The 25,014-nt window shown below is 37.4% G+C and overlaps 2 protein-coding genes across 2 annotated transcripts in view; one reads left to right on the plus strand and one right to left on the minus strand.

Moving 5' to 3' along the window:
- The first annotated feature begins 730 nt into the window (after positions 1-730).
- On the plus strand, positions 731-7,499 carry LOC466417 (olfactory receptor 2AG1). The gene has a single exon (XM_016920280.3). It carries the CDS (start codon positions 1,014-1,016, stop codon positions 1,962-1,964), a length of 951 nt encoding a protein of 316 aa, XP_016775769.1. The 5' UTR covers positions 731-1,013; the 3' UTR covers positions 1,965-7,499.
- Positions 7,500-10,590: 3,091 nt separating this feature from the next.
- Positions 10,591-25,014, minus strand: part of OR6A2 (olfactory receptor family 6 subfamily A member 2) — a 98,078-nt gene continuing 83,654 nt past the window's right edge. The window contains exon 3 of the mRNA XM_016920289.4: positions 10,591-11,838. Coding sequence (XP_016775778.3) covers positions 10,679-11,662 — 984 coding nt within the window. The 5' untranslated portion in view covers positions 11,663-11,838 and the 3' untranslated portion in view covers positions 10,591-10,678. The remainder of the gene's footprint in view (positions 11,839-25,014) is intronic.

A 25,014-nucleotide genomic window follows, 5' to 3' on the forward strand; every position in this document is an offset into this window, starting at 1 on the left:
TTAGGCCCTTGTCCTTCTCCTTGGCTTCTCCATGGGATTGGGTACCACAACACCAACAGCTGCTTTCTGGAAAAGCAGTTCCTCCCTATTCCTGTGGTCCTTCTACCAAGTTTAAATGTTCTGGCCCTGCAGAAGGGAGAGTGAACATCTGGTCAAAGGCAGGAGAGGGGATAGAATTATTGAGCATAATTACAGCATATAATAGATGCTCTCTTGTTCCCTTTCACCATTTCTCCCAAACACAAACATCCTGATCTTCCTAGGAAAGACCTCATATGTTATATTTCAGAGCCCTTCCAAGCTCACATCTTAATATAACCTGTTTTAAATAAACACATTTGCATTGACCCTAAAGTATTTAGCTCTAAATGCAACATCTTCTCAAACACAACATTCTCTTGTCTCAGGCAGTCCATTATCCCTTCTCTCTCAAGCTTCTGTAGAACGTGGGGCTGGCCAAGAGAGAAGTAACTAAGGTGGACAAGTTTTAGCCTACTAACGAGGCTTTCATCTACTGCCTTGAGTACTGCAAACAAATGTGGCTGTAAGTTCTATGGAAAAAGAAGTGAAAGTGCTTTATTGAAAACCAGTCTCTGTACCTGTTTGGAATTTCATATCAAAACAAGTCTATGAAGAAAACTAACTGGATAGTTACAAGGATAATCAAGGATTTGTGTGGCAGAATATTTCTTTAATCTTAAGAGAAAGATAATTTTTTGCTTTTGGAAAGATACATGTTCAGGTTTAATGTCCTAAATAAGATTTTATGTGTGATCTCTTAATGTTTAGTTATTACTGTGATGTCTGTTCTCCATTTAGATGGAACTTTTATCAAAATACAGTGAGAAGTCAGACATTCAGAAATCAAGAGGCAAAGTCAGTTATCAGTGGAAAGGGTAACATCTCAGTGGATTCATGTCCTAAGGAGCCTCTGATATTCCAAAACTAGAGTTCATCTTAGCAAAAATTCATGAAGTATCCATCTTGTTCTAGGTGATGAAAGAAACCACAGCATGGAGCTCTGGAACTTCACCTTGGGAAGTGGCTTCATCTTGGTGGGGATTCTGAATGACAGTGGGTCTCCTGAACTGCTCTGTGCTACAATTACAATCCTATACTTGTTGGCCCTGATCGGCAATGGCCTACTGCTCCTGGCTATCACCATGGAAGCCCGGCTCCACATGCCCATGTACCTCCTGCTTGGGCAGCTCTCTCTCATGGACCTCCTGTTCACATCTGTTGTCACTCCCAAGGCGCTTGCGGACTTTCTGCGCAGAGAAAACACCATCTCCTTTGGAGGCTGTGCCCTTCAGATGTTCCTGGCACTGACAATGGGTGGTGCCGAGGACCTCCTACTGGCCTTCATGGCCTATGACAGGTATGTGGCCATTTGTCATCCTCTGACATACATGACCCTCGTGAGCCCAAGAGCCTGCTGGCTCATGGTGGCCACGTCCTGGATCCTGGCATCCCTAAGTGCCCTAATATATACCGTGTATACCATGCACTATCCCTTCTGCAGGGCCCAGGAGATCAGGCATCTTCTCTGTGAGATCCCACCCTTGCTGAAGTTGGCCTGTGCTGATACCTCCAGATATGAGCTCATGGTATATGTGATGGGTGTGACCTTCCTGATTCCCTCTCTTGCTGCTATACTGGCCTCCTATACACAAATTCTACTCACTGTGCTCCATATGCCATCAAATGAGGGGAGGAAGAAAGCCCTTGTCACCTGCTCTTCCCACCTGACTGTGGTTGGGATGTTCTATGGAGCTGCCACATTCATGTATGTCTTGCCCAGTTCCTTCCACAGCACCAGACAAGACAACATCATCTCTGTTTTCTACACAATTGTCACTCCAGTCCTGAATCCCCTCATCTACAGCCTGAGGAATAAGGAGGTCATGGGGGCCTTGAGGAGGGTCCTGGGAAAATACATGCTGCCAGCACACTCCACGCTCTAGGGAAGGATCATGGCTAGCTTCCAAAATTCCTTCTCCTGAGAGTCAAAAGATTCATGTTATGAATCAAACACTAATGGTAAAACCAATACAGTGCAGAGTATAGCATTTAATAGAAAAGTGAAGGAATGTAACTGGATTTGTCAAATGCTCTTTAAATCTCTCCATGAAGTAATTTATAGGGCATGATTTACACTATCTAAAATTACTCTTCACTCTATTTAAAATTTCATCTTTATTTTCCCAGGAAGGTATTTAGTTAAATGGGTTCCCATCTTGGGACATGACCCCTAACCTTCGAAGTTTATATTGGATCAGGGAAAGGAAAAGAACCAGAGAAAGGAAAGTTTCAAGTGGGTGGTGTAAGTAAAACCCAAACACCAAAGGGGGAGATGTCTTGAGATTTGCACAAATTTAGACCAAGTGACCTTATTAAAAGGTTATATAGACTTCCTGTCTAATGCCCCAACTGGTAGTAGTTTGATTGTATTTGCATTGTACTTGCTCTTTTTTTCCTTTCTAAACATCAGCCATATGAAACGCTCTAACAAGTGTCTTTGCTTGTTTGTTTTTGTTTGTTGGTTTTCGACATGGAGATACTTTATAGTTCCTAAAATGCAATTATTAATAAAATGAAGAAAATAGGAGGTGAAGGTAGTCCATAAGCAAGGTTCATGATAAACAACTTTGCTTATTTCTTGCTAATACAAAAACAAACAAGCAAAATAGTGATTTTCCATTATCCAACGCTATCTTGTGACATTCCAACCACTGCAGTGTTCACATGCGTGGTGGGTGTGGATATTTAAGTCAGTGTGTCTGTGTGTTTGTGCTAAAGACGGAGAGGACAACATAATGCATTTTCTCACCAGCTTAATTATGCTGCACTACTATTAGTTTGTTTATAAGTCTGAGAATATTGAAAACAAAAGATGTGAACAAAAGCTGTGAGTTGCATTTTGAAGATTAAAAATGATATAAAATGATATGGCTAATTAAATGACACTCTTTTGGGGGATATTGCTGTTTGAAGATTCGCTAACACTTTTTAAATCAATTCCTATAGTAATTTAAAACAGTAACTGAGACTAGGTTCAGAAAGTATAGTAGTAGTATATCATGTTTGGAAGGCAAGGCTGAGTAGAGATAATTCCTACACGTATTTATATGAATTTCCTTCCATTTTAATACAGGCATGCATTTGACTGAGTTGATGTGTGTGTGTAAAACAGATTTTTTTAACCTACAAGCATACAGTTATTTTTCCTATATTATATAGTGGCAGTATACAGCACTGCAAAGAGTCTAGGGTCAGTTATCAGCGTACAGAAGTTAGAATTGAATACACCCCACTTATTTCTATAACTTATAGCATATTACTTAACCTGTTTGTGCCCAAGTCTGCAAGTTTGCAAAGTGTAAACTGACATTAACAATAAGACCTACTTTGTAGTGTTGTGAGGATGAAACAAGTTAGTAAATATAAATATAAAGACATCTTTATACTTGTAATCAGCATGTGTCATATAATAAGTATTTAATAAATTTAACACCTACAGAATAAATGGCCCTGAAAATACTGTTGAGTGATGGTATAATGTTACATCATATGGGTGTTTTGTAACATTATTAGCTATTTTATCATTGTTTTACCTTTAACATTGTGTGTGTGTGTGTGTGTGTGTGTGTCTGTGTGTGTGTGTGTGTGTGTGTGTGAAATCAGTAATGTCAATCTCTTGGATGTGTGACTTTTTTTCTATAGAAAATTCCTATGAGTGAAATTACTCGAACCAAGGTTAAAAATCTGTTTAATACTCTTCATATGAAAAGACAAATTGTTTTCTTAAAATGTTAAATATTTTGCATTCCTTCCAGCAACATATAAGTGTACTTAGCCCACTACATATTTTTTCATGTTAAATTTTACATATAAGTAGTCTTCACTAATTGATAAGGTATAAAATTTGCCTATTTTAATTTGCTTAAGTAACTTGTCCACGGTTTTCTTATTGATTTGTTGAAGTTTTTTTACAGGTTAGGAACACGGAGACTTTGTTATATTTGTGGTAATAACTTCTTTTCAATTTGTTATTTGGCTTCTAATATCTGCATGATTTTTAGACAGAGAAATATTTAAAATATTTGTATAGTGAAGGATATCTTTTATGTTATTTTTTTCCAGTGATTTTTACTGTTAGGATATAATTTTCTATTTTCATTGATGTCTTTGCTGTGCATCATACAGTTCAATTTAGGTAACAATTTATATATTTTATATGTTTTGTCACTCACTCTATATGTTTAACTTTAACAATAAATGTCGAACTTATCTTTACATGTGAAAATGGTGATGTTTCAACTTTTGTCAAAGCTACCATTTTCCTAGTAATATTTTAAAGTAATCCTTTCATTTTCTATTATTTTACTACCTTCATCAGACATGTTCTAGTAAGCTATATTTTGGCTAACTCTTCAGTTCTAGCTTCTTTCTCCCCTTTACTCTTTTGGAAGACATTTGATTCTATCATTCACATCTTAATAGCTCACTTGTAATTTGATTGTGAATATATTTAACTGATAAATTAATTTGTAATTTGAGCATTTTTTACAATACTCAGCCTTGCCTTCCTGAACATGGTGCATGACTATACTTCTGGAACCTAGTCTCAGTCAGTTTTAAAATGACCATTCCACACCATCATTCTAAGCTGATGCCTTGCCTCATGCTTCACTAGAACAGAAGCAGTTGGCTACAAAAGCCCTCTTCAAATCTTCCACATATCTGTGCCTGCATGTACACTTCCTGTTTTCTCTCATTATAACTGCTTGAACCCGGGAGGCAGAGACTGCAGTGAGCCGAGATTGCACCACTGCACTCCAGTCTGGGCAACAGAGTGAGATTCTGTCTCAAAATAAATAAATAAATAAATTAATTAATTAAGAAAGTAAGAAGTCTTTGCATGACTCCAATCCCCCTCAGTAACTGTAGCATTATTTTCAGCTTCTCTTCACAGGAAAAAAAAAATACAAAGGGAACATTTATGCCCATTTTCTCCTCTGCTGATCTTCTATGCACATCTTAACCCACTTTCAATCAAGCTCTGGTCTCTTTCTATGGACCTGTTCTCTGTCAAAATTATCATTAATGTGCTAAATAAAATGTTCACCTCCATATTCTCCTCCATCAACCTTTCAGCAACATTGATATAATTGACCTCACCCTTCTGTTGGGAAATTTTTCTTTTTTTGGCTTCCAGACACCACACAACTCTGGCTTGCTTTTTAATCCCTAACCTTTTTTGCCTTATTGGATTCGTTTTTCTTTCTGAATGTTTCCACATTCAGATGATACAAATATGGACTTCCCTGTCTTCTCAATCAAGAATCTCTTCCTGAGTAATTTCATCCACTTACATAGATTTAAGTTCTGTCCATATGTTTTTGAGTCCCAAAGACCTCACTACTTGTATAATCCACAGACTCAAAAAATTAGCCGGGTGTGATGGTGGACACCTGTAATTCCAGCTACACAGGAGGCTGAGGCAGGAGAATCGCTTGAACCTGGGAGGAGGAGGTTGCAGTGAGGCAAGATCATGCCATTGCACTCCAGCTTGGGCAACAAGAGCGAAACTCCGTCTCAGAAAACAAACAAACAAACAAACAAACAAAAAACAATGAGATACCACGTCTTGCCTGTTAGTATTATTTCTGAAAACCAAAAAAGTCAAAGCAAAACAAGTGTTGGTAGGTATGGGGAGAAAATGGAACCCGTGTACACAATTCATGGGAATGTAAAATGGTGCAGCCATTATGCAAAACAGTATGGAGGTCTAAAGATTCGAACTATGACTACTGTATGATCCAAGATTCCCACTTCTGACTATATATCCAAAGGTAATTAAATCGCTGTTTCCAAGACATATTTGCACTCCATGTTTATTGCAGCATGATTCACAATAGACAAAATATTGGAAACAACCTAAGAGTCTATCAACAGACCAATGGATAAAGAAAATGTGGTCTATTTATACAATAGAATATTATTTACCCTTAAAAGGGAAGGACACTCTGTCATTTGCAATGAAATAGACCAACCTGGAGGACATTATGCTATGTGGAATAAGCCCAACACAGAAATACAAATGCTGCCTAATTTTGCTTAATGTGGAAGCTAGAAAAGAGTCTAACTCAGTAATAGAGAGTACAGTGGTGTTTGCCAAGGGTTTGGGGTGACTGTGGGAGGAAATGAAAAATATTAGTCAACAGATACAAACTTTTATTTTTAAGATGAATAATTTCTGAGGTTCCAACATATAGGATGGTGACTGAAGTTAATAAAAATGTGTACTTGAAATTTGCTGCAGAAGTAGATGTCACGTGTTCTCACAACACACATGCACAGAGGGTATGTAAGGTGATTGATATGTTGCTATGTTAATTAGCTTGCATGTGGTCATCATTTCACAGGGTATACATATATCAAATCATCACATTGTATACCTTAAATACATTCTAGTCATATTTGTCAACCATATCTCAATAAAGTTGGAAAAAAAAGAAAACTATCGGCAAATTATACATAATAATAAACATAAAAAATCCTTTCAAAACATTTCTAAAGCTGCTTTGTCCTCATTACAGAAATGTAAAATATTACCTCTGCTGGAATATGAACTACAGCCAGGATTTGAATAGCACAAATTAGATGAGACGACTTGCAGTGTAGAGCCCTCTAGGCTTTCAGCCTAGGACAGGAAGGAACGCAGAGCAATGACAGCAAACAGTGAAGCTATAGGATAATAATTCCTCCTCAGTGACAAGAGGCCCCACCACTGCTTTGGACTCCAGGAAGCACTCAGACATTAACATCTGTGAAGTGTGCCCTGCATGCTAAGAAAAGGGTGAACTGACAGACCCTTCTGTCCATCAAGTCATCCACAGCCTAGTTATTTCTGTCTCTGCTGCTAATTGTGCCAAAAGTAACCATAAAATCTGGAGTCAACTGCTAGAAGTTTTGCAAGAACAAAGGCCAAGGAGATGCACCTGTGTCTTGGTGAGTAGCCAAAGTTAGCTACAGGGAGCTGAAGCAAGGGACTGAAAAAATGAGAAGTCTTAGAAAATGTTCTCCAGTCCTTGAGGATCTGAAGGCCTATGTGTGACTGATGTTTGGTGGAGAAGAATGGACCTAGCTCTTTCCCCACTCCAACCAACCAAAATCTTTGTTGAAAGGCATATTGTGTATTGTCACTAATTCTGGGAAGGCGGGGGCCATTGGTTTTCATGAAGTGTGACTATGAAACATGAAAATCACACAAGGCAATCTTGATCTAAGGAATGCTTCTAAGAGAAAATGAATACACCTGCCCTATAGGCCTGCTTCTCTACCAAGCACATGGAGATGTCCACTCATTCTTGCTGGCACCAAATGGTGATATTCAAAAGAGCTGGCATAATTTTTTAGAGTTGCTAAGTATATAAAGCACTAACTTTATCAATTTTGTTAATTATACTTCACTTCATCTCTGTCTTATCAATTAGCTAAATAAAAACAGCATCAATTCATGAATATCATGATAATAAAAAAAATGCAGGTAAATATTCAAAAAAGTCAATTGTTAGCTGTACATATTATTGTAACTATAAAGGAAGGGAAAATATATCTTTATTTTATGAAAGCCAGTAAAATAAATCAAACTTCTCTTAAAATATTTGGTAAGGAAAAACGAATAACGTGTTTCTTTTTAAAATAAACTTTTAAATTTTGGAACAATATTAGGCTTACAGAAAAATTGCAAAGATGCTAAAGAGAGTTTTTCACACACACATCTCTCAGTTTGTTTCTTCTAATATATTCATCCTTGATTAGCATATATACTTGTCAAAATAAGAAACCAAAATTGATACATCACTGTTAAACTATTCAGATTTTGCCATTTTATTCAGATTTTATTATCTTTTCTGTTAGTATTACTTTATGTTCCAGGGTCCAATCCAATATACCGTACTCCATATAGGTATCCTGTCTCTTTGGTCAGCTTTGATCTGATATTTCTCAGTCTTTACTTGTTCATAACTGTAAGGGTTTTTTAATGAAGGGAAATAGGGTTTACAGAGCTGCAGAACAATTGTTATTTTTAAAATGCTGTTTATCAAGAAGGATTTTTGTTTCCTGATCCTGGTCAATGTGATGTTTTAGCAAATAGTGAAATACACTGGCTTATTAGTCTCAAATAAAAATTGTTAATCACAATCTAGAATTCACCTGTACAAGGTTTGTAGTGGACAAAAGATTAAAATAAGGACAAAAAGGAAAATTAAGAATGTGCTGTGAAGAAACTTAAAAGGCAGACTGAGAAATTTGGAGTTTACTCAACATTGGAAACCACTAGACATCTGGAGCACAGAAGTCATTTATATTAATCCTCACTTGCCTGTAGTTGTTAGTTGACTCTGGCCACTCTGAATAACCTGGGTAGATCCAGTACTCCCACCTCTTGTACTGATGCAAGAGACTAGAAGCTTCTCCAGATACTGTATTAGCAAAGGGGAATTATAAAAGACTTGTATTATCTAAGCAATACTTTGAAAGACCGGCAGATTGCAAAGATGGTCGAAAACAAACAGGATCAAATGGAACAAGGATAAAATAAAGTTCTATATCTAGGTTTATGGGAAAAATCAGTTACATAAATGGAGGATGGGGGATACTTAATCTGATAATCAATACTTCACATGAAAAAGTTTACAAAGCTTTGTGACCTCAATTTCAATATGAGTCCTGAGGGTCATATGTTTACTAAAAATTCAGTCCCCGTCTGGAGAGGTGTCAATCTCACCATAGTACACGGGACTCAAACTCATTCATGGTTTATTGAAAGGTGAGTATGTGAGGAATACTGTGCTAAACCCTATTCCAATACTTGAAATCAGAATTAGAGGTGTTTTAAAGCATTTTATACTAAAAAGCTTGGAAAATAAAAAAAAAGCACAATGAAGAAATTCAACATTATGCTTTTACTTCCTATTAACTCGAGTTAACTTATAAAAGAGTTTATATAAGAGTTGTAATAACAATGCCTAGAGGAGGACTCTCCCATCCCTGATCACAACCCCATTTCAGAAACTTCTTCTACGGGGACACTTCGACAGTAGACTTTTGATGAACTTTATATCCAGTCATTTAAAAAATTATTACAACAAGATACTTATACTGTTTAGGCACAAATAGATATGCACATTATATTAAAACTTTTAATAAGTATGGGCTAGCAAATAATGCATGATATCCTTGGTAATATCCTTTTGTAAATTTTATTAAGTAACAGACAGCAATAAAGTTAGATCCCACATCTTGAGCAACAGTTGGATCCATATCTGGAGATAGAATCTTCACTGTCTTCAGAGTTCTGGTTGTCGGGTGACAGTAGGGAGCTAAATTTCTGAAAATCATACTGACATACCCTGTATCCATCTCCCTGTCCAGATAAATAAAGTTATACATAATATGGGCTAAGAAAAAAAGCATTTAAATAAATATATTGATGGCAATGCTTAGCCACAGAATGCAATTTACAGGCATAAGCAGTCCAGCATTATCTAGCCAGCATTTTAGTCATATTCCTTCTAGTCTTGTTTAAACAAGCAAATATGGCTGATACTTTTGATACTGTTATATAACATAATATTTTTATTAAGTTAGAAATATTTTTTATTTCACTAACTCTATTTAGATCACTTTATTTCAATTTCTGCATAGTTTTCCATGTAACATATGAGCTACAATTTATTTGACCAGTGCCCTGTTTGTGAAAGTTGAGCATATTTTGCTTATTTCCTTTCCTTGTTTCTGTATTTATAAGTAAAAGTGTCTATCTGCACAAATCTTTCCGAATCAGAATGGTTGCAATATTTTTAGGATTTGTAATACATATTTTCAAAATTTTTTTCTGGCAAGGCTGAGCCAATTTGTATCTCTCTGCATACTAGTAAAGTATGAGGGGTTTACTTCCTGCACCTGCCAACCCCACATATAGGCATGACACACATGCCTTGCCTACATGGTTCCAAACTATATTCATTCATTATACATATTCATAGCCATCATGCACTAGATATTGTTCCTGCCCATGGTAATAAAAGGATGTAAAAGAAAATCTGATCCTGTCACCATGGTGCTTATAGTCTAATCAGGGAGACAGAGTATTGATGAAACAGCTGCACTCAGCCACTAGTTCATTGTGGACACTGACCACAGTAAATTTGAAAATAAACCTAGAAACCATTATGTTTTGATAGGTGATATGTTCCCAAAACAAAAATTCCTAGTTTCTTATCTCCTTGCCTTGTAATACACACTAGAATGATATCTCCTGGGCCTCTGCTACCTAATAGAGATCTTATCAAAAAGTCTTGTGTTGCTTTTCCATAATGAAGCCTGTGCTTCCTTGATTGGAACCTTGTCTATGCAAATTACAAAGGGACAGACAATAGTGGACCCAGCTCTATCCTGTATTTTATGGCCCTGTCCTGCAGAAATCCATTTTCTAGCTTGCAACCTATTTCTCTCCTCTTGGACTAGTTAAAGCAAGTATTCCTAGTTCCATAGTGATGCCTTTGAAACTCTGGCCCCCAATTTAGGCCCTAAGAACTCCACTGGACTTCATAGAACACATTGATCTCAAGTTTAATAGCATTTTATCAGATTTCACACATCCCTTCTATACATTTCTGCTAGCTTTCTTGGGGTCAGGATCCTGGTGCTGGTACAGGTGCAGAGTACAGCAGAGGGCTCTCTTGACCTCTTGATTGCGCAGGCAGTAAATGATGGGATTGAGCAATGGTACAATGACAGCATACAGTACAGAGACCAACTTGTTGGTGTCAAAAGCTGAGAGTGCCTTTGGCCGAGCATAGATGAAGATACTGGCTGAGTAGAAGATTATCACAACAGTGAGATGAGAGGCACAGGTGGAAAAGGCCTTATAGCGTCCAGCAGCCGAAGGAATGTGCATCACAGCACCAGTAATGGCCACATAGGAGGCCCCAGTGACAGAGAGTGGCCCTAGAAGAATAAAAATGGCCAGGATGAAATCTGTAAGCTCTGCTGTGGACATATCAGTGCATGAGAGGTTGAGCAATGGAGAGACATCACAGAAAAAGTGGTTGATGATGTTGGGGCCACAGTAAGAGAGGCGAGAAATAAGAAAAACTTTGACCATGGAGATGCCAAAACCTCCAGCCCAAGAGCCAGCAGCCATCTGCACACACAGCCGGCCACTGACAATGACTGGGTAGTGGAGAGGATAGCAGATGGCCATATAGCGATCATAGGCCATAACAGCGAGAAGGACACACTCAGTGCAGCCCAAGCCAAGGAAAAAGTAGAGCTGTGTCATGCATCCCTCAAAGGAGATTAGCTGTCCATGATCCTGTTTGGATCCAACAAAGCCAGCAAGCATCTTGGGAATAGTGACAGTGACATACCAGATCTCCAGAAAGGACATATTAGCTAGAAAGAAGTACATGGGTTTGTGGAGGGTGGAATGGTTCCTAATTGCCATAATGATGAGTGTGTTCTCAGTCAGCACCAACACATAGGCCAGCAGCAAAAGGGCAAACAATAGTACCTGTAGTGGCGCAGGAGCAGGGAAGCCCAGCAACACAAACTCACTCACTATCCCACTATGGTTCCGCCACTCCATGTCATTGGTCTCTCTTACTGCTCTTCAGGAGATGAGAGTAGAGAGTCTTCAGTAGGCCACAACAAGAACCCAGCCTTCCTCTTAATGGGTTTATATTGGTCGAATACCACGTAAGGAGTTCATGTAATTAATCACTGAGCTGAGGACACCGCTCTCTTCTTTCATCTGGAAATGAGCTAAGGCAAACATACAAAAATAAATGTTTTTTTTTTTTTGGAAACAAGATAGGAAGGAGTCTGTTCTGACCTTTGGAGAAGCATGCATTGAGATGCACTGGGGAAAAATGACACCATTTTGTCCCCAAAGAACATAGATCAAAACCAAAAAATTGAAAGAGTCTCGGCTGCCCTAAAATGAGAGTTTGTCTTTGAGTTGGATCATGACTCTGTTTTGAGGAAATAAGTTACACAATGGAGGAATAACAATCATATATAACACAATTGAGTTATTATTAGTACAGGCACTGTTATTATTGCATGCACTGCTGTAAAACATTTGCAGTATTAATTCGCTTGATCTTAACAACAATCTTGTGGGCTAGTACTACTAATAGCTACAACTGTATGCCTAAAAAAACTGAAATATAGATTTAAGTGACTAATTCTGGGTTGCAGAAATAGCAAGAGGTGGAACTGGGAAGTCAGGACCTTGGAGCTTCCAAAATATTTAGGTGATGTAAAGGAGGGACTGTACAATACATCTTGGATGTACAACTGGGAGAGAGAATCTTTGAGATCAGTTACAGAAACAGTTCCTTCCTGCCAGGAGGAAAGAAAGACAAAAGCAGAATACCAGAAGGTCACAGTACCTGTAGAGTGGAAGTCTGCAGAACCCAGTACTTACAAGGAAGACATGAGATTCACTAGGAAATCAGATTAGGAAATGGATGCTGGATGGCAGAAAGACTAAGAATTACAAGATGCTGGAAGTTGTACTAAGTATCTTGAAATGAGGATAGAGTATTTTCCCTTAACATTAAGGCCCATATAAAAACATACATTTACTAGGATACTGTTTGTTTACCTTGGTATCAAAGATAAAAATTTCCCTTTCCCTTTAAAAACTTCAAGCCATTTTTGTGTCTCATGTAGACAAGAAGTTGGGATTTTTACATGGGAGTTGATATGAAGGAAGGGTTATTTTTACCCTGTTCCCCTGTACAGTTATAGCATTGGGAGAGAGTGTGGAGTTTAGAAAGGAGAATGGGGTAGAGTCAGCTGAGCATCTGGGTGCGATTTCTTCTCAGATTTCTTACCTTTTAGTCTTAAATCTGTCCCTATGAGGTTAGCGGGGGCAGAATGTGCTCACAAATTAAAACAACCTGCTAATAATTTTATGCCTGACTTTCTCTTCTCTGTATGCTCTGCTGTCATTACTTGAGCATTACTCAGTACTTGAGCCCTTGAATTTCTCTTAATACTGTAATGCAATTACAAAATACCTATGACCCTGGCTTTCATTTCCCATCACTCCCATTCTTACCATTCACACCCACAATTTTATTTATTTCAAAATTGATGGTTGATCAGCAATGCTCTAGACCATGGGCTAAGAGTTGTGGTATATAAAGGTTCATAGACACATGCTGAGTCTTCAGGATCTTATAATCTAGTTATAGGGGCATATCTTCACCTTCTCATCCCTGAAAGTTTAAGCTACATGCCTGTCCCAATGCCATACATGTACATACATAGATAAGTGGGAACATCAAACCTACAATTGCTGTTTATGACCTTAGCCTTGATCCTTTCTCCTCAATACCTACCTCATACACCCTTCTTTTTGCTTTTGATCCTTTTGGCCTCGGACCTTCATTCATATCCTTTGGTCACTTCAACCTTCATGTTTGATGCTCTGCATACTTGAAAATAATAGCCTTTCACACATGGACTCCCAACTGATTTTTCTGCTTAGAGTCTTACCCTTAAAGGTGAGACCTTAGCTCAAAACTGACCATTTTACTCTCCTTAAAACTTGTCCATAGTCCCTTTGTGTATACAATAAATGCTCAAATCATTTAGCCTACAGGTACAAGGCCTATAGGCACTTCATGATTTTGCCACTGCTTCCACCTAAACCTTATTTCTTACCACAGTCTACACTGTATTTTATACCTTGCAGCTCTCAGCGCACACCATGTGTATCACCTCATAGCTTTCCTCATGCTGCAATCTCCATGAGCATGGCTACATCCTATTTAGCCTTCAAGTCTTGGTTCATAAGGCTTCTATCCATAGAGACATTAGGTACTTTTTTTTTTTAAACTTTTCCCTTCACAGGTTCAGTGAGATTCCTGTGGTTACTTGTCTCATTAGAGTCCATGAAAGCCTATATATCATTTTGCTTGCTACATCCCTGCAGCTATTGATCAGGTGGATGTAAAGGAGGACCTCTGTAGCTGAAGTGGTTCCACATGTCCTTAATGGTGGAGTATGGAGTGGATATAATTCCATGGATGTCACAGGAGTTCCACAAATCTACTACGTCTAGAATAAGCTTTCCCAAGCAAGTTATTCCTCTATTACAATAAATGGCATTAGCTTTCATACAGTCGCCTATGCAAGCCATCTGGAAGTTTCCTAGATATTCTGTACCCATCCACCCTTTCCCCCAACACACATCCCACACTTAACTAATCCAAGTTCTAGCTAAAATGCCTCTTTAATTATCTCTCATATCAGTCCCTTTTCTTCTGTCCTATTTCTACTGCGTTCCTCCTAGTTCCTCACAGCAGGTCATTGATATTCCTTGATTTAACTATTTTGATAGGATCTTACCTGGTCTTTTTTCCTCCAGTCTGTACCCTCATCAATATAACTCCCACTTGTTTTCAGAGTCATATTTCTGTATAGAAACCGCTGACAACAAGAGCATCTAGTTTTTGAGAACACATACAAAATCCTCCAGTAAAGAATCAAAATGTATTTCCTTTTAGCTGTTATACAGCAATCTAATCATTGCCCACTATTTAACTTTTTAAAAATATGTCATGACGTTATATAACTCTGTAACTTTACACATGTTTCTGTCAAAAACACCCACTCTCTTCCTAGGAATTTTTATCGTAATGTTTTAGTCCCTTAGTTATTACCCCTCCAAAAGTACCCATATTTCTATACACTAGATTATTTGTTGGAGCATCTATCTCTCCTTCTGACAGTAGTTCCTGTTATAAGGTTTCACTTACTGATTATTAAAGGTTTATAATGTGGTTGCAAGAATGCATGGCAAAAAGGAGAAAGGTATGATGTGGGCAGAACAGATGAATTGCAGATAACAGGAATGGAATATAAAGAAAAAAGTATATAAAAAGGATTTTGGTGGAAATGGTCAGGAATAGAGAATTTAAGTGGGTAACTGAGAATATGACAGAGTTGGAATTATATGCAAGTAAAACATGCATTGATTGTAGATCTGCAGGGACCAGATAAAACATGAGGAAGTTAGATGAAGTGCAAGAAGATTGGATTTACATGAATAAGAGATATAATATTTGGGTAAAATGAACTTGCTATATAGACAATAAACCAATGAGAGATAAGGTGGAGATAACTAGAATATTGAAAGGATAGACTGGAAATGGATGATCAAAAATACTGTAGGGAGAACAGGTATATTATGAATAAATAAAGGACCAGCTATGAGAGGAAAAGATAAAGAAAGTGATATTAGTCTAAGTATCAACAGAATTAATATATGTGGAAAATATTGAGAGGTTTGGGATTTTATTAGGTATAGAGAGGAATAAGAAGATGGCTATATTAGACATAAGTAAAGAAAACTTGGGATAATTGACCACTTGAAGAGGAATCAGCAGATAACAGAATCCACTCACTTTATTCAGATGTCACTGACTCATCAAGGTCCTCCTGAGATGGCTGGGTTGGTTAGGAGAGGATTTAAAATGTATGCAAAAAAAGTTGAGTCATCGGGACTAAGAAAGATGATACAGAGATTCCACTTTCTCTTCCTCCCATAGATAGAGAACACTGCCAAGCTAGGAAAGATTCCTTTATCCTGTACCTCACTCCCTCAGTCCCCATTTTTCCCTCCTCCTTCTGATGCTTTGAGATGTCTCTGAGGCAGAAGCTCAAGAGACCAAAAGAGATACAAGAGAGAAAAAAAGGCTGGGGCAGAGGACAGGGAAGGGGAATGTTTGGAAAGCTCAGGCCATAGGGTTTTGTCAGGAAGTTTCATGAAAGAGAGAATGTCAAGATACCCCTACGAACTCATACTTCCCTCTCTTGCCTTCCTGTTCCTTGTCAGTCTCCCCTTTCTATCATGTCATACTCCTGTTCAAAAGAAAGACACGGGCTGATATTCTAACTCAGATATATAATTTTGGGCAATTTATTTAACCTCTTTGGGCCTTACATTCCTAATCTACATAATAGGATTCATATGCCTGACAGGATTGTTGAGAGGAGTAAATGTCATTAATATATGTACAGATCCTGGAACATGACAGGGGCTCAACAATACTAGACAGTTCCTTCTTTATCTCCTGATGCCATATAGGTGACACTCATTAACTCCATGATGTCATACAAGGAGCACTGAATTGAGAGTTAGGGTTTCTGGGTTTGAGTTCCATGTTTGCATTGGATTTTTTTTTTTAATTTGGGGTTTTGTTGTATATGTTTGTTTTCCATATAATGATATCTATATATATTATGAAAATAATATACATGATAAGCATTTTAAGTTTGTGACAAGATTTGGCACCCTACTCAATCCACAGTATTCTGTGTCATATTGAGGTCCAGCAAATTAATTACATGGGATTCACAGTCACATTGTAATTCACATCTGTAATGAAAGTAAATACTTTCATTACAAAAGGAAAAAAAAATTAGCCAAAAGAAAGCAGCTACAGGCCCCATGAAAGTCTGAAACCTAGCAGAGAAGTCATTTAACCTTAAAGTTCCAGAATAATCTCCTTTGACTCCATGTCCCATATCCAGGACACACTAGTGTGAGGGCTAGGTTCCCAAGGCCTTGGGCAGCTTCACCCCTGTGGCCTTGCAGGGTCAGCCCCCACAGCTACTCTCATGGGTTGGTGTTGAGTGCTTGTGGCTTTTCCAGGCACATGATGCAAACTGCTGGTGGCTCTACCATTCTGGGTTCTGGAGAAGGGGACCCTCTTCTCACAGCTTCACTAGGCAGTGCCCATGTGGGTTCTCGGTGGTGGCATCAACCCCACATTTTCCCTCTGCACTTCCCTAGTAGAGGTTCTCTGTGAGGGCTCTGCCCCTGTGGCAGGCTTCTGCCTGAACATCTAGGCTTTTCCATATATCCTCTGAAATCTAGGTGGGGGCTCCCAAGCTTCAATTCTTGCATTCTGTGCACCTACAGGCTTAACACCACTTGGAAGCCACCAAGGCTTACAGCTTGCACCCTCTGAAGCAGTGGCCTGAGCTGTACCTGGGCCCCTTTTAGCCATGCCTGGAGTTGAAGCAGCTGGGATGAAGGGAGCACTGTCCCAAGGCTGTGCAGAGCAGTGGGAACCTGGGTATGGCCCTTGAAACCATTCCCTCCTAGGCCTTTGGGCCTGTGATGGGAGGGGCTGCCACAAAGGTCTCTGAAATGCCTTCAAGTCTTCTCATTGTCTTGTCTATTAGCACTTTGCTCCTCTTTACATATGCAAATTTCCACAGCCTGCTTGAATTCCTTCCCTGAAAATGGACTTTTCTTTTCTACCACATGGTCAGGTTGCAAATTTTCCAAACTTTTATACTCTGCTTCCCTTTTAAATATAAGTTCCAATTTCACATCATTTCTTTACTCACACATCTGAGCATAGGCGATTAGAAGCAGCTAGACTACATCTTGAACACTTTGTTGTTTAAAAATTTCTTCCAGCAGATACCCTAAATCATCACTATCAAGTTCAAAGTCCCACAGATCCCTAAAGCAGGGGAACAATGCAGCCAACCTCTTTGCTAAAGCATAGCAAAAGTGACCTTTACTCCAGTTCCCAATAAGTTCTTTATTTCCATCTGAGACTTCCTCAGCCTGGACTTCAACATCCATATCACCATCAGCATTTTGGTCACAACAATTTAACAAGTCTCTAGGAAGTTCCAAACTTTCCCTCATCTTCCTGTCTTCTTCTGAGCCCTCCACACTCTTCCAACTGTCAGGCCTCTGAGCCCAGGCTAAGCCATCATATCCCCTGTGACCTGCATGTACACATCCAGATGGCCAGTTTCTGCCTTAACTGATGATATTCCACCACAAAAGAAATGAAAATGGCCTGTTCCTGCCTTAACTGATGACATTATCTTGTGAAATTCCTTCTCCTGGCTCATCTTGGCTCAAAAGCTCCTCTACTGCGCACCTTGTGACCCCCACTCCTGCCCGCCAGAGAACAACCCCCCTTTGACTGTAATTTTCCTTTACCTACCCAAATCTCATAAAATGGCCCCACCCCTATCTCCCTTCGCTGACTCTCTTTTTGGACTCAGCCCACCTGCACCCAGGTGAAATAAACGCCTTGTTGCTCACTTAAAGCCTGTTTGGTGGTCTCTTCACATGGATGCGAGTGAAGCCAACTTCTGCCCATTACCCACTTCCAAAGTTCCTTCCACATTTTCAGATATCTTTATAGCAATGCCCCACTTCTCAGTACTAATTTTCTATATTAGTCCATTCTTGCATTGCTATAAAGAAATACCTGAGACTGGGTAATAAAGAAAAGAGGCTTAATTGGCTCATGTTTCTACAGTCTGTACAGGAAGCATGACACTGGCATGTGCTCAACTTTTGGGGAACACTCAGGAAACTTACAGTCATGGTGAAAGGTAAAGGAGAGCACACACCACATGGTTGGAGTAGGAGCATGAGAGAGAGGGGAGGGGAGGTGCCTTATACTTCAAAACAACCAGATCTCCTGATAATTCACTCACTATATAGCACCAAGGGGGGATAGTGCTAAACCATTCATGAGAACCCTGTCTTCATGACCCAATCACCTCCCACAAGTCCTTACCATTATAAATAAAGTTTTGGTGCCACAAAAGAAATAGCACTCGAATATAAAATTTTCTTTTTAATTCTCAGCAAGGCAAGTTACCTCTATAGAAGGGTCCAACCTTACAGATGGAGCAATGGTGAGCACACACTTGGACAAGGGAGGGGAAGGGGTTCTTATCCCTGACACATGTGGCCCCTGCTGCTGTGTCATTCCCCTATTGGCTAGGGTTAGACCGCACAGGCTAAGCTAATTCCAATTGGCTAATTTAAAGAGAGTGATGGGGTGAGTGGTTTGGCAGGAAAAATGGTTATGACAGAGCAGGTAATCGGAATGAGTCAGGGTGGAGTAGGTAATTGAAAAAGGTTGCTTTACAAGGAAGTTAAGTTTAAAAGTAGAAGGTAAAGAATCGAACATACTGACATGTTGATTCTTTGAAAAGAAATTTAGAACTCATATCTAACATTACCTTCAGCACTGAGGATTACATTTCAACATGAGATTTGGGCAGAGACACAGATTCAAACTATACCAGTGCTATTTTCCAATTTACAGCAAGTAACCATAAACCAGATTTGCACCTACTAAAGTCTAGGTACCTTTATGAGAGCAATAATTACACAATTAATAATTTTATATCTTCCCTATTAAGTTATTTAAGGTTTCTTAGCACTCAACACATCACTAGCTTGTAGTAGAGGGCTCAAAATCTTATTGAAACAACAGTTTATTAAAGAACTTTGGGTGACTTGGTATGATTACCGTCCAGAACTATAAATGGTGGAATAGCTGCAAAAGAGGCCAGAAAAGTAAAATGAGGCAGTTTACAGAATAATTTATGATTTGATAAAAGGTTATTATTTTATTCCATAGGTGATGAGGAGTCCTCAGAAGGTTTTGAGTTGATGTAGATATAGATTTCAATTTGAAAATATTTCCCAACATTAGTGAGAAAGATGAGTTAGAGATGAAAACCTAGAGACAGAGATGACACAGGCTACTCTGTACTAATATTACTACTATTGCAGTAGTCTAAATGATAACTGTCAAGGATTCAACTTAAGATAATGTAAAAGAATGCGAATTAATAGATATAAGAGAAATATACAGAGAAGAGTTCATAAGATTTGGTGGACAATTAAGTGGAAGAGATGATGGAGATGAGCTTATGAGTTATTTCAACACACATTAATTTGTTATATCATTCTTTGTTTAATGAATGAATATAATATTTACTGAGTTAGCACAATGACAGCAAAATACAGAGTAAAAAGTCTTATTTTTGGCTCAACTATAGATAGTGGTGCCTTATACTTTAAAACAACCAGTTGTAAACTGTTTCAACAAGTTACGAAACATGACAATAATAATATGCATTTGTGTGCTTATGTCAAGCATCCAATTACTTGATTGTATTATCTCATTTAATACTAATAATTATAATATGAGAAAGTTAATATTATACCATATTATAGATGAAGATACTATGTCATAGCAGTAAGTAATCTGCTCAAGATCATACAATAAGTAATAGAAACAGATTTTGAGTTCACATTCTGACTCAAGACCCCAAACTCAGATTCACCATACCATACCACCTTTTGAGTAATCAGCTGCTAATTATGTTAGAGGACACTAGAGTAGAATTTATATTAGGGACATTTAACACTTAAGTTAAAAAGGAAGGAGGATTTCTGGTTCTCAAAAGTGACAGCTGAGCCAGTGTTACAGATTTGAAAAGCTGCATTTTTAAAACTATGCTAGGTTGAGAATAAAAGAAAACTTAATATTCGTTTGTAAGATCTTTATAATATGTTTCATATAATTGAAGAAGTAGTTGATATTTGAAAGAATGGAAGCAGAATTTTAGCACCAGCATTTCCTGATCTTAAGAACACTGTTACTTGCTGAGGACAGTGGCTTAGACCTGTAGTCCCAGTGCTTTGGGAGGGTGAGGTGAGAGGATCACTTGAGACAAGAATTTGAGACAAGCCTGTGCAACACAGCAAGATCCTGTCTACACACACACACACACACACACACAATTAAATTAGCTGGGCATGCTGGCTCATGTCTGTAGTCCTAGCTCCTTGAGAGACTGAGGAAGGAGGATTGCTTTAGCCCAGAAGTTTGAGTCTGCACTGGGCTATAATCGTGCCACTCCATCTCTGCATTCAGCCTGGGCAACAGAGCAAGATGCTGTATCAAAAGAAAAAAAAAACAAAACATAACTGCCAGCATTAACAATTCCCCATCCGCTTGTCTTCCTATTACAAGTTTTTTTGTTTTGTTTTGTTTTTGTTTTTGTTTTTTGGTAAGTGGGGCAAGAGATTAAACTGGCTCAGCTTAGTTCAAAGTCCACTCCAATATCTGGCTTGATTCAGTCAATTATGGCAAAAAGAGTCTTTGCGGTTGGGGCAAGTAAGAGATTTACATGGTATTAATACATATTGGAAAAAGGTTATGAGAATGAAATGCACACACTGCATTATATATGGATGTTTTCTAAAATAAAACATCAAAAATTCACTTATATGTCCACCAATGTAGGAAGATTAATCTTCAGTTGCTCATCTTAACCTCTATCCAGATTGTTTTTATATCATTTGGTTATAATATGTCTCAAGAAAAATACTGTAAACTTACTATTAATTTTAAAACAATCAATTTTTTTTCAAACCATGACTATTTTTTATGTTGGTCATTTTATAGACTGGGCAATAGTTGGGTATATTTCAAAGTATTTTAACTTATTACATAAGAATGTGCTTTTAATGACCATAACAGCAAAGAAAAATGTTACCTTTATTTACACTAGAATAATTATTTTCTTTAAGAAAGTATTTACCAACTCAGTAAAAAATTACTTCTGTATTTATTAAAAAAAAACAACAGAAAAGGAAGTGTGTATTCACACTAAACTCCCTTTTCTTCTTTAACCTTTCATGTGCTGGAGAATGCTCTTCTGTTATGGTGCTGTTCAGCACCTTTAGAGCAGAAACTTGTTTAGGTGTCTTTTTTTTCCTGCATTAATGGGAGCTTGTAAATATCTTTTACATGAAGTATCCTCAAGGAAGAGAAAGCACCGTGAAGGAGTTGTCCTCAAGAGTCACTATCGATATTGTCTAAGTGGTCTGAAAATTCTAACTTTGAAGTTTCTCTATGATCCAAGCACAATCTAAGTGAAATGATTTCCAGTTAAGTCATCAGAAGTTTGCCTATTGGTATGTTTGTTCATTCCTGTGTTATTTATTTGCTTTATATTCCTTTCAATTTCTACTTTAAAATGTTTTGTAACTTTACTAGTGGCTATGAATGTAATTAATTTTTGGAAATCAATTTTATATTAGGTATATTTTCAGTCTCTAGAGGAAAAATGCTATTTTTAAAATATAAGTTTATTTATCACAGTCAGTTGTTTTAAGCTGGTTATCTTTATCTCTATAAATTCTGTAAAATCTGATTGTAATTTCATACATTTCTCCTTAATAAAATCTTTTCTAATATTAACCTTTATTTCATTGAATAAAGTAAATCACATTGAATCTAACTTTTTAGATTATTCTTTTTAGTCAGTAAAAATACTATCTTTTTTTCTTTTTCAACTTTTATTTTAGATACAGGGGTTACATATGCGGGTTTGTTACATGGATATATTACAGCAGGTACTACGCATAGTAACCAATACATAGTTTTCCAACCCACATTCACCTTCCTCCCTCCTCCCTCTAGTAACCCACAGGGTTTATTGTCCCCATGTTTATGTTCATGTGAGCTCAAGATTTAGCTCCCAATTTTAAGGGAGGTATTTGATTTTCTGTTTCTGCCTTAATTTGCTTAAGATTATGGCCTACAGTTCCATCCATGTTACTGCAAAGAGCATTATTTCTTTTTTCTGGCTGCATAGTATTTCATGGTGTATATGTACCACATTTGCTTTATCTAATCCACCAAATTGATGGACACCTAGGTTGATTTTATGTTTTTGCTATTATGAATAGAATGGCAATGAACATACATGTGCACATATCTTTTTGGTATAATGATCTATTTTCCTTTTGGTATATACTCAGTAATAGAATTGCTGGGTACAATAGTAGCTCTGTTATAAGTTCTTTAAGAAATCTCCATAATGTTTTGTACAGTTGTTAAACTAATTTACATTCTCACCAAGAGTGTGTAAGCATTCCCTTTTCTCTGCAGCCTTATCATCACCCCCTGTTTTTTTTTTTTTTTTTTTTTTTTACTTTTTAATAATGGCCATGCTGACTGGTGTGAAGTGGTATCTCATTGTTGTTTTGATTTGCATTTCTCTGATGATTAGTGATGAGCACTTTTCCATTATGTTTCTTGGCCTCTTGTATGCCTTATTTTGAGAAGTGTTTGTTCATATGCTTTGCCCATTTTTAAATGAGGTTACTTGTCTTTTGCTTGTTGATTTAAGTTCCTTATATATTCTGGATATTAGACATTGACAGATGCATTGTTTGCAAATATTTTCTTTTATCCTGTAGGGTGTCTGTTTACTCTATTTATAGTTGCTTTGGCTGTGCATAAAGCTCCTTAGTTTAATTAGGTCCAATTTGTCCATTTTTGTTTTTGTTGCAGTTGATTTTGGGAACTTGGCCAAAAAATCTTTGTGAAGGCTGATGCCAAGAAGGGTATTTCCTAGGTTTGTTTTTAGAATTTTTATAGTTTGAGATTTTAAATTTAAATCTTTACCTTGATTTGATTTTTGTATATGGTAAGAGATAGGGGCCCAGCTTCATTGTTCTGCATATGACTATCCAATTTTCCCAGCACCATTCATTGAATATAGTGTCCTATCTCCAGTGTCTATTTTTGTCAAGTTTATTAAAGACTAGTTGGTTGTAGGTTATGTGGCTTTATTTCCGGGTTCTCTATTCTGTTCCACTGACCTATGTGTCTGCTTTTGTACCAGTACTATGCTGTTTTAATTACTATACTCTTGAAATATAGTGTGAGGTAAAGTGATGTGATGATGTCTTCAGCTTTGTTCTTTTTGCTTGGGTTTGCTTTAGCTACTTGGACCCTTTTTTTTATTCCATATGAATTTTAGGATTTTTAAAATTCTGTGAAACATAATGTTAGTAATTTGATAGAAATCAAATTGAATCTGTATATTGCTTTGGGCAGTATGTTCATTTTTTAAATATTGATTCCTCTAATCCATGAGCTGGGATGTTTTTCCATTTGTTTGTGTCATTTATTATTTTTTTCATCAGTGTTTCATCATTCTACTTCTAGAGATCTTTCACTTTCTTGGTTCAATGTATTTCTAGGTATTGTGTGTGTGTGTGTGTGTGTGTTTGTGTGTGGGTGTGTGTGTGCATGTGTGTCTATCATAAATGAGACAGTTTTTGATTTGGTTCTCAGCTTGAACATTATATAAAAATGCTACTAATTTTTGTATGTTGATTTTGTGTGTCTAGAAACATTACTGAAGTCATTTATCAAGTCTAGTCTTTTGGAGGAGCCTTTAGGATTTTCTAGGTATAAGATCATGTCATCAGCAAACAGATAATTTGATTTTTTCTTTTCCAATTTAGAGGTCTTTTTCTTTCTTTCTTTCGCCTAACTTCTCTGGCTAGGACTTTAAGTACTATTTTGAATAAGAGTGGTGAGAGTGGGCATCCTTGTCTTGTTCCAGTTCTTAGAGAGAATGCTTTCAACTTTTCCTCATTTAGTATGATGTTGGCTGTGAGTTTGTTATATACGGCATTTATTATTTTAAGGTATCTTCCTTCTATGCCTACTTTCTCAAGAGTTTTTGTCTGTGGATTTTATTGAATGCTTTTTCTGCATCTATTGAGATGGTCATATGCTTTTTGTTTTTCATTCTGTTTATGTGGTGAATCACATTTATTGATTTGTGTATGTTGAACCATGCTTGCAACCCAGGAATAAAACCCACTTGATTATGATGCATTATCTTTTTGACATACTGTTGAATTCAGTTTGCTGGTATTTTGTTGTGGATTTTAGCACCTATGTTCATCATGGATATTGGCCTGTAGTTTTCTTTTTTTATTGCATGCTTGCATGATTTTGGTATCAGGGTGATACTGGTTTTGTAGAATGAGTTAGGGAGGAATTCCTCCTCATCTTTTTGGAATAGTTTTAATAACATTGGTACCAGCTCTTCTTTGTAACTCTGATCAAATTCAGTTGTTAATCCATCTGGTCCTGGGCTTTTTTTGAGAGATTTTAAATTACTGATTCAATTTCATTACTCATCATTGGACTTTCAGGATTTCTATTTCTTCCTGGTTAAATCTTGGGAGATTTTATGCTTTCAGGAATTTATCCATTTCTTCAAAGTTTTCTAGGTTGTGTCTATAAATATGCTCATAGTAGT

This window comes from Pan troglodytes, chromosome 9, assembly GCF_028858775.2.
Source record: "Pan troglodytes isolate AG18354 chromosome 9, NHGRI_mPanTro3-v2.0_pri, whole genome shotgun sequence".
NCBI classification, from domain to species: domain Eukaryota; kingdom Metazoa; phylum Chordata; class Mammalia; order Primates; family Hominidae; genus Pan; species Pan troglodytes.

Excerpts from the sequence above, each read along its gene's own strand:
- LOC466417 (XM_016920280.3), top strand. The coding sequence starts at position 1,014 with ATGGAGCTCTGGAACTTCACCTTGGGAAGTGGCTTCATCTTGGTGGGG.